Below are 10000 nucleotides of genomic sequence, written 5' to 3' on the forward strand. Positions count from 1 at the left end.
AATAATAGAGTACCACATACGTGTGTGCATTCCAAAACGGTGCCACACAGAAACTACACGTAATCGAGCTAAAGAAAACAATCTGCAGAGCAAATAAAGTACATGATGTATACATTACAATACATGCATATGGGTTAAGGTTATGCACACCCATATGTATATGAATGTATACGGGTAAAGGTTTTGCACACCCATATGTATATGAATGTATACGGGCTAAGGTGATGCACACCCATATGTATATGAATGTATACGGGTTAAGGCTATGTACACCCATATGTATATGAATGTACTGTATAAGGGTAAAGGTTATGCACACCCATATGTATATGAATGTATACGGGTAAAGGTTACGCACACTTATATATATGAATGTATACAGGTAAAGGTTATGTACACTTATATATATATATGTAAATGCCTACGGATTAAGGTTATGTACATGGAATACTAATATATAAATGCACTCTGAGATATACTTAGCCAAAACACTGAGGACTTCATCTGAGAGCAGAAATCATAAAACTGATTGAATAGCCAACAGTCACCCCTCACCTCTGACCTCCGACCCCAAACACAGCCACCCCTAACCTCCGACCTCTGACCCCAAACACAGCCACCCCTCACCTCCGACCTCTGACCCCGAGAGAGGAGGTGAGATGAGAGGAGGAGAGAGAAGAAGGAGATTGGAGGAGATGAGAGGAGAGAGAAGAAGGAGATTGGAGGAGAAGAGAGGAGAGATGACAGGAGGAGAGAGAAGAAGGAGATTGGAGGGGAAGAGAGGAGGAGAGAAGAAGGAGAGAGGAGAGAGGAGAGGAGGAGAGATGAGCAGAAGAGCTATTGAGCTCCTGAGTAGCTACATCGTCCTACAGGCAAGTCCTGTCTCTTCCACTATGGGCCAGCAGGTGGCAGCACCAGCACGTGTGTGTGGCTCCAGTACTTCCTACATGCCATGCTGTTCAGCCAGCACACACACACACACACACACACTTCTCATGGAGCATCACCTGCCCTGGTTATAAGCACACCTGCCCTGGTTGGGTGTGAATTAGCATGTCAAAGTGCTTCAGGATTCATGGGTGTGTCGGAGAATAAAGTGTTTGTGTCGGAGGAGGAGAATAAAGTGTTTGCCCACGCGTTAGCATCACTACATATAGCCCTGAACACACGTTAGCCTCCTGTAGCATATAGCCCTGACCACACATTAGCCTCCTGTAGCATATAGCCCTGAACACACGTTAGCCTCCTGTAGCATATAGCCCTGAACACACGTTAGCATCACTACATGTAGCCCTGACCACGCGTTAGCCTCCTGTAGCATATAGCCCTGACCCCACGTTAGCCTCCTGTAGCATATAGCCCTGACCACACGTTAGCCTCCTGTAGCATATAGCCCTGAACACACGTTAGCCTCCTGTAGCATATAGCCCTGACCACACGTTAGCCTCCTGTAGCATATAGCCCTGAACACACGTTAGCCTCTGGCATATTCATGGGTTTCATCCGGTCCCTTTCCACAGGTGTATACAATCAAGCACCTTGATTATGAATGCAGCCTGCATGGTGCTTGATTAATACACCTGTGGAAAGGGACCTGATGAAACCCATGAATAGCCCATGATCGTGCTAAATCCACAGGGTTAGCTTAAGGTGACCAGACGTCCCGGTTTTCCTGGGACTGTCCCGAGTCCCGATGAAAGCCTAAACCCATGTAGAAACTAGCATAAAGCGTCCGACGTAGGCTATGATTTGTGTGCGTGTGATCGTGTGTCAGTCAATCGCAACAGTCAATCGCACAATCTTTGCATTATTTCAATGCCTTGTTTTAATGGCTAGCAGGTTATGCTACGACAATGCTGAAGAGAAAGTCATCATTCTCAATAACCTATTAGTCCGTGAGCCAGAGGGGTTGGTCGTTACCGAAATGGTGGCAAAGGCTACCATACCTTTTCTGAAAGCCTGGAATCTCAGCTTTACAATGATGTATAATGGACATCTGACAAGAGTAGCTGTTTAGAGTTATCACACATAATGTAAACTAAGGTTGAGAAAATAATATGGCTGAGTTTCGTTTTCAATTTTTTTCTTTCATGCTATGTGGATAATAGGTGAGGAATGTTTTGGAGTCAGTGCAGGCCCTAATCTCTGACTGAAAGTGCACAGAATTCGTGCATTTACACAGCAATATTTAAGAAATTTCTCGGGGGTGACACCCAAAAAAAAAGTTTCACCTGTCGCATGTTCACGTTACATTTGATCACGCACAAAGTGTCCCGGTTTTAGTTCAGAGAAATCTGGCCACCCTAGGTTAGCTTCACCTAACGGATGAGCATGCTAAATCCATGGGGTTAGCGGTTAGCTTCACCTAGCAAACGAGCGTGCTAAATCCATAGGGTTAGCGGTTAGCTTCACCTAGCAAATGATCGTGCTAAATCCATAGGGTTAGCTTCACCTAACGGATGAGCAGGCTAAATCCATGGGGTTAGCGGTTAGCTTCACCTAGCAAACGATCGTGCTAAATCCATAGGGTTAGCTTCACATAGCTGATGAGCGTGCTAAATCCATGGGGTTAGCTTCACATAGCTGATGAGCGTGCTAAATCCATAGGGTTAGCTTCACATAGCGGATGAGCGTGCTAAATCCATAGGGTTAGCTTCACATAGCTGATGAGCGTGCTAAATCCATAGGGTTAGCTTCACCTAGCAAACGAGCGTGCTAAATCCATAGGGTTAGCTTCAAATGAGAATTAGTGGGAGGCAACTTACAGCTCATTTATTTACAAAAATATTTCTGCCAGAAAATATGGCTATGATATGATATTTACATGTGATCATGAGGAGTCCACCTCTCCCTCTCTGTGTGTGTGTGTGTGTGAAGAGAAGCTAGTCTGCACAGACTACACAGATCCGATCCCATAGCGTCCAAACTCTCTGTGGAGCATCCCGTGTGTGTGTGTGTGTGTGTGTGTGTGTGTGTGTGTGTGTGTATGTGTATGTGTGTGTATCCCATAGTGTCCAAATTCTCTAGCCATCCCTGTGGTCAGCAGAAAAAGAATGTGTGTGTGTGTGAGTCAATCTGAAGTTCAACAAAGAAAGAAAACAACTTCAGGAGTTCAATAGAGAGAGAGAGAGTGTGTGTGTGTGTGTGAGGAGGAGTTCAATAGAGAGAGAGAGAGTGTGTGTGTGTGTGAGGAGGAGTTCAATAGGGTTTTAGTCTCCTGCATACAGTATTATGTGACCACCACTAGTCTCTAAAAAACACTGTACTGTGTGTGTGTGTGTGTGTGTGTGTGTGTGTGTGTCCTTGTAGTCTTTTGCAGCTCTGCCATGAGTTCTGCAGAGAGTTCTATCTGTTCTCCAGCGGTTCTCCAGTCCGGTTCTGGAGCTCACACACACACACACACACACACACACACACACACACAGCTGGTGGGTTCTAGAGCTCATCGGCAGGCGCAGGTCTGCACGGACATCCCCGGGAACACCTTCAGCACCAGGTTCTGGAGCTCACACACACACACACACACACACACACACACACACACACACACACACACACACACACACACACAGCTCATCGGCAGGCGCAGGTCTGCACGGACATCCCCGGGAACACCTTGAGCACCAGGTTCCGCTCCGGGTCCAGGTAGAGCACCGGGAGCGCGCTCATGTGCTCCGGAACACAGCAGGGCTCCGGAACGCCGGGAACGATCCCGACCGCACGCACGATACTCTGGATGGTGGCGTGGTTGGAGGGACGGACCACCTGGGGGGGGGGGAGGGCAGTTAGAGAGGGGCACTTACACACACACACACACACACACACACACACGATTCCACTTTACAAGTCACCTGGGGGGGGAGAGGGCCGTTAGAGAGGGGCACTTACACACACACACACACACACACACACACTTTATATACTTTATTCGATTCCACTTTACAAGTCAAGATACATTTGGAATCAAATCTCCTGAGTTTACAGGATGGAGGGACGGACCACCTGGGGGGGAGAGGGCAGTTAGAGAGGGGCACACACACACACACACACACACTTTATATACTTTATTCGATTCCACTTTACGTGTTTAAGTCAAGATACATTTGGAATCAAATCTCCTGAGTTTACAGGATCAAGGGTATTGGAAACATCGTCTCTTCCAAATAAACATGCTTCCTACAACTGCTGATATGGAACAGTATTTTAGAATAGAACAGAATAGAATATATACTTTTTTGATCCTGTGAGGGAAATTCAGTGAACACACAGCACACAGTGAACACACAGTGAGGTGAATCACACACTAACCCAGAGCAGTGAGCTGCCTGCCCAACCAGCGGCGCTCGGGGAGCAGTGAGGGGTTAGGTGCCTTGCTCAAGGGCACTTCAGCCGTGGACTGGTCGGGGATCGAACCGGCAACCCTCCGGTTACAAGCCTGAAGCCCTAACCAGTAGACCTATGTACATGACCTAGGCTACCAAACACTAACACAATGAGCTGGCATTTGTATCCTAGGTTCTCAATGACAGAAATCAAAGGCTGGTATTTAAGGGTTTTGGCACACTATCTTCCATAAATAGATCAAAAGCTCATGACACTTCAAATATTTTAACTGTTTTAGCACTCTGAGAAATGATGATAATGTCCGGTGTGTTTGCAATTCCCTAGACGGTTTTTGCAGGTGAATTAAACCATTCAGAGTGGACAGTGGTGTGTTTGTAGATCTGCTCTTCCTCTGTGCGTGGGATCTGAGCAGCTATGAGGTCCACAAGTCTGTCATGTCTGGCAATATACAGCCCTTTAAGAGAGCTACAGCTGTTCATGATGTGGGCTACTGACTCCAGATGTTGGGGGGGGTCATGCAGCATACAGAGGGGTGAATGGTTGGAGGGAAACCATAGTGAGAGGTTGTACTTTGTGGGGAGAACCTGAACGCGGGCTTTTACACAATAGGTGAGGATGTCCTCTCCAATGATGGCATTACTGTAACACACACACACACACACACACACACACACACACACACACACACCAGCTCAATAGTTTGGACTCGGCCTTGTCCACACCTCTACTCTTATAGTTTGGGCCTAAAGAAATAAACTTCTTTAAACCCAGGAGGGTTACCGGTTTGATCCCTGACCAGTCCACGGCTGGTGCCTTTGACCCTTGAGCAAGGCACCTGACCCCTCACACACACTCACACGCCTAACACACACACACACACACACACACACACACACACACACACACACACACACACAGCCAGGTGGGGGAGATGGGGACTAAGGCCAAGACCAAGTGCTGTCCCTGTTCGAGGGTCTGACTTCAGGACACAAGTTTCCGTCCTCATCAAGTTACACTTTTAGGTCACTTCCTAGCCACAACACTTCCTAGCCACAACACTTCCTAGCCACAACACTTCCCAGCCACAACACTTCCTAGCCACAACACTTCCTAGCCACAACACTTAGGTCACTTCCCAGCCACAACACTTCCTAGCCACAACACTTCCTAGCCACAACACTTCCTAGCCACAACACTTAGGTCACTTCCTAGCCACAACACTTCCTAGCCACAACACTTAGGTCACTTCCTAGCCACAACACTTCCTAGCCACAACACTTAGGTCACTTCCTACTGTAGCCACAACACTTCCTAGCCACAACACTTAGGTCACTTCCTAGCCACAACACTTAGGTCACTTCCTACTGTAGCCACAACACTTCCTAGCCACAACACTTAGGTCACTTCCTACTGTAGCCACAACACTTACAGTATGTCACTTCCTAGCCACAACACTTAGCTCACTTCCTAGCCACAACACTTAGGTCACTTCCTAGCCACAACACTTCCTAGCCACAACACTTAGGTCACTTCCTACTGTAGCCACAACACTTCCCAGCCACAACACTTCCTAGCCACAACACTTCCCAGCCACAACACTTCCCAGCCACAACACTTCCTAGCCACAACACTTCCCAGCCACAACACTTCCTAGCCACAACACTTCCTAGCCACAACACTTAGGTCACTTCCCAGCCACAACACTTCCTAGCCACAACACTTAGGTCACTTCCCAGCCACAACACTTCCTAGCCACAACACTTAGGTCACTTCCCAGCCACAACACTTCCTAGCCACAACACTTAGGTCACTTCCCAGCCACAACACTTCCTAGCCACAACACTTAGCTCACTTCCTAGCCACAACACTTAGGTCACTTCCCAGCCACAACACTTCCTAGCCACAACACTTAGCTCACTTCCTAGCCACAACACTTAGGTCACTTCCCAGCCACAACACTTCCTAGCCACAACACTTAGCTCACTTCCTAGCCACAACACTTAGGTCACTTCCTAGCCACAACACTTAGGTCACTTCCTACTGTAGCCACAACACTTACAGTATGTCACTTCCTAGCCACAACACTTAGCTCACTTCCTAGCCACAACACTTAGCTCACTTCCTAGCCACAACACTTAGGTCACTTCCTAGCCACAACACTTCCTAGCCACAACACTTCCTAGCCACAACACTTAGGTCACTTCCTACTGTAGCCACAACACTTCGGTCACTTCCTACTGTAGCCACAACACTTAGGTCACTTCCTAGCCACAGCAGTTCCTAGCCACAACACTTAGGTCACTTCCTAGCCACAACACTTATCTCACTTCCTACTGTAGCCACAACACTTATGTCACTTCCTAGCCACAACACTTAGGTCACTTCCTACTGTAGCCACAACACTTAGGTCACTTCCTAACCACAACACTTCCTAGCCACAACACTTAGGTCACTTCCTACTGTAGCCACAACACTTATGTCACTTCCTAGCCACAACACTTAGGTCACTTCCTAGCCCCAACACTTCCTAGCCACAACACTTAGGTCACTTTCTAGCCACAACACTTATGTCACTTCCTAGCCACAACACTTAGGTCACTTCCTAGCCACAACACTTAGGTCACTTCCTAGCCACAACACTTAGGTCACTTCCTAGCCACAACACTTCCTAGCCACAACACTTAGGTCACTACCTGCTGTAGCCACAACCCTTATGTCACTTCCTACTGTAGCCACAACACTTAGGTCACTTTCTAGCCACAACACTTAGGTCACTTCCTAGCCACAACACTTAGGTCACTTCCTAGCCACAACACTTCCTAGCCACAACACTTAGGTCACTTCCTGCTGTAGCCACAACCCTTATGTCACTTCCTACTGTAGCCACAACACTTAGGTCACTTTCTAGCCACAACACTTAGGTCACTTCCTAGCGTGTTCTCTATTAGAACAGTGCAGTCTATGTTGTGTTCCATATTAGAACAGTGAGGTGTGTGGGGTGTTCCATATTAGAACAGTGCAGCGTGTGGGATGTTCCGTGTTAGAACAGCGCGGCGTGTGGGGGGTGTTCTGTTCTCACCTTGGGGACAGGGAACCGGCACGTCCCGGCGCAGTAGAAGGCCTCGTAGGCCTTGGGCTCGAGAACCCACTCGCTCCAGCCGACGTCGGCGAAGTCCACCCTGAGGTAGCGGCGGGAACACACACGCGGCTCGTTCCCCTGACGACGCCGCGCCCGCTTCATCGTGCGCTCGTCGAACCGCAGCTCCCGCTCCCGAGACCCCCCCCCCGCACCCTGTCCACCCGGGGGGGCGTGTGTGTGTGAGTGTGTGTGGGGGGGGTGTGTGTGTGAGTGTGTGTGGGGGGGGTGTGTGTGGGGGGGGTGTGTGTGTGAGTGTGTGTGGGGGGGGTGTGTGTGTGAGTCTGTGTGGGGGGGGTGTGTGTGTGAGTGTGTGTGGGGTGCGTGTGGACGGGGCGCTTGGGCTTTGAGAGGGAAGTAGGTGTTCTCCCAGAGTTCTCTGCTCTTGGGCTCTGTGTGCTGGAGGTTCCGCAGCAAGTTGTTCTGCAGATGTTCCGTGCTCTTGGGTTCTATGTGCTGGAGGTCCGGCAGCAGGTTGTTCTGCAGACGTTCCGTGGGGTGTTCGGCGGCACGTCTGGGCCGGTTCTGGTTCTGGTTCTGGTTGTGGTTGTGGTTCTGGTTCTGGTTCTGGTTCTGGTTCTGGTTGAAGAGGCCGTACCGCTGCAGAGTGGCGGCGACGCTGTTGGGTTCTCCGATGGAGCGGTCGTCTGTGAACACCAGCAGGTGCGGCCGCACGGACTCCGCCTTTGACCCCGCCCCCGACCTCCGTTGCTCGGCGACGGCGTCCGTGTGGAACTCGGCGGTCAGCAGCACGAGTGCGTCGGCGCGCGCCTGACGGAGGGGGGCGGAGACGTTGCGCTGCAGCCAGTTGCCGTGGCGATGGGGGCGGGGGCGGGGGGGCAGCGGGTACGAGGCCAGGCGGGAGGAGGACGCCGCGTTAGAGGCCACGCCCCCTCCTCTCAGCACCAGTCGCCGTGGAGACGAGGCTGTCACCGGGCGACAGGACGACGGCCCGTCGCGCGGGCGACGGCAGCTCCAGGGCTCGGGGAACGCTCGCGGAGGCTCCAGGAAGTGCAGCGTTGCCGCGACAACGACCTCTGACTCTGGGATGGAGGTCAGGTTAAACTGGAACAAGAGTCTGTTGTTGGAGGACACTGAGGAGACAAAGCCGTTAAAAATGTTATGTGGAAATCTGCTTTTATGAGACGAAAACAAAATACCCTCGCAAGACAAACTGTTCCCCTCATAATGTTGGTGTTAAAACTTCATTTTCAAAAATGACGGTAATTTTAATTTTACAAAACCATGAAATTGCCTTCAACCCCATAAAACAACCTTGTAAACAACACATTTTTTGCATTCTCAATTACACACACACGGCGTTCGGTTGTTTAACGAGTGGGGCTATTAAAAGACAAACACGGCTCCCGGATCTGCGCGAGGCATATGGAAATGTTTAAGAGAAGCCCCTCGTGCCCCGAATGCCGTTACACTGAGGGATGTTGTCTCGCGAACTGGAAACTTTACAAACCGAGCCTTTCTGATAAACGGCGCGCGAGTTTGTAGGCAGAGCATTTGTGTCTCCCAAGAGCGGAGTTTAGACACTTTTGTTGGACTAAAGCCTTCATCCGTAGGGCGCACGAGAGCTACACGAAGAGTTGAGGGTAGAATTTTTTGAGTGTTAAGTACGTGTCGCTCACTTTGCTCTGTTCCACAGCCACAGCCACAGCCACAGCCACACAGCCACACACACACACTCACACACACACACACACACACACACACACACACACACACATTGATAACTGACAGACTGAACCAGCCCTATGCACGCGCTCATGGTGTGAATTTCCCGTTGTGGCTCTCGTGCTGGCAGGCTGTTTTGGGCCATGATGACCCTACTTTCCATCCACGAGCGAACTCCCTGCCAGTCCGCCGCCCGACTCTGATAGCACTTCGCATCTGTTGCGTGCGCTACTCTCCTGCCCGTAGTGTGATTTTAAAGTCGATTGTTTTGAAATAACGGCGCACGCAGACCCGTCACAGCGGATCACTCACCCGGGAGAGCTCTGAAGCTCCTCACGGTATTTCCGTCGCGGTGGCGGTGCTCCTTGGTGTATCGGTCGTACGTTTTGTACATATTTATGGTGACCACATCCTGCGGGTTCCTCTCAAACGCGGCGCGGTCCAAGGCGCGTTCGCTGGGTGACCCGTGTGTCTCTCCGCCCGGCGTCGACGCGTCCACCAGCGCGCATATACGCGTGTCAACATAGAGAAGCAGATGCAGCAGCGCGCACAGGTACGAACCCGCCATGGTCTCGTGCTCCATCAACAGCTGGAGAGAAACGTCGCGTGTTCAACCGGTGTCGACTCTGTCGGTAAGAGACGCGTGGGTCGCGTGTCGGATGGGCTAGTCCTGCCGCTGTGCTCCGCTCGCTCTGGCGTCTCCGTTGCTCTGTAGATCTCGCGGCGTATACACTTGTCTCCACATGCAGCCGGCGGGCGCGGAGCTCGAGCGGATGACAGATGGTGACGCTCTCGGCCGCCAGCCAACGGGATCCGAGACGCGAGACCACTCGG

The 10000-nt window shown here is 50.6% G+C and overlaps 1 protein-coding gene across 1 annotated transcript; it reads right to left on the bottom strand.

Annotated features, from left to right (window-relative positions):
* Nucleotides 1-3521: 3521 nt before the first annotated feature.
* Nucleotides 3522-9734, bottom strand: LOC134073785 (growth/differentiation factor 10-like). The gene is made up of 5 exons (XM_062530354.1): nucleotides 9479-9734; nucleotides 7991-8574; nucleotides 7797-7921; nucleotides 7424-7646; nucleotides 3522-3765 (listed from the first exon to the last, which is right to left on the bottom strand). The coding sequence occupies exons 1-5, from the start codon at nucleotides 9732-9734 to the stop codon at nucleotides 3574-3576; spliced, it is 1380 nt and encodes a 459-aa protein (XP_062386338.1). The 3' UTR covers nucleotides 3522-3573.
* Between the last annotated feature and the right edge of the window lie 266 nt (nucleotides 9735-10000).

The sequence above is a fragment of the Sardina pilchardus genome (assembly GCF_963854185.1).
Source record: "Sardina pilchardus chromosome 3 unlocalized genomic scaffold, fSarPil1.1 SUPER_3_unloc_1, whole genome shotgun sequence".
Lineage (NCBI taxonomy): Eukaryota > Metazoa > Chordata > Actinopteri > Clupeiformes > Clupeidae > Sardina > Sardina pilchardus.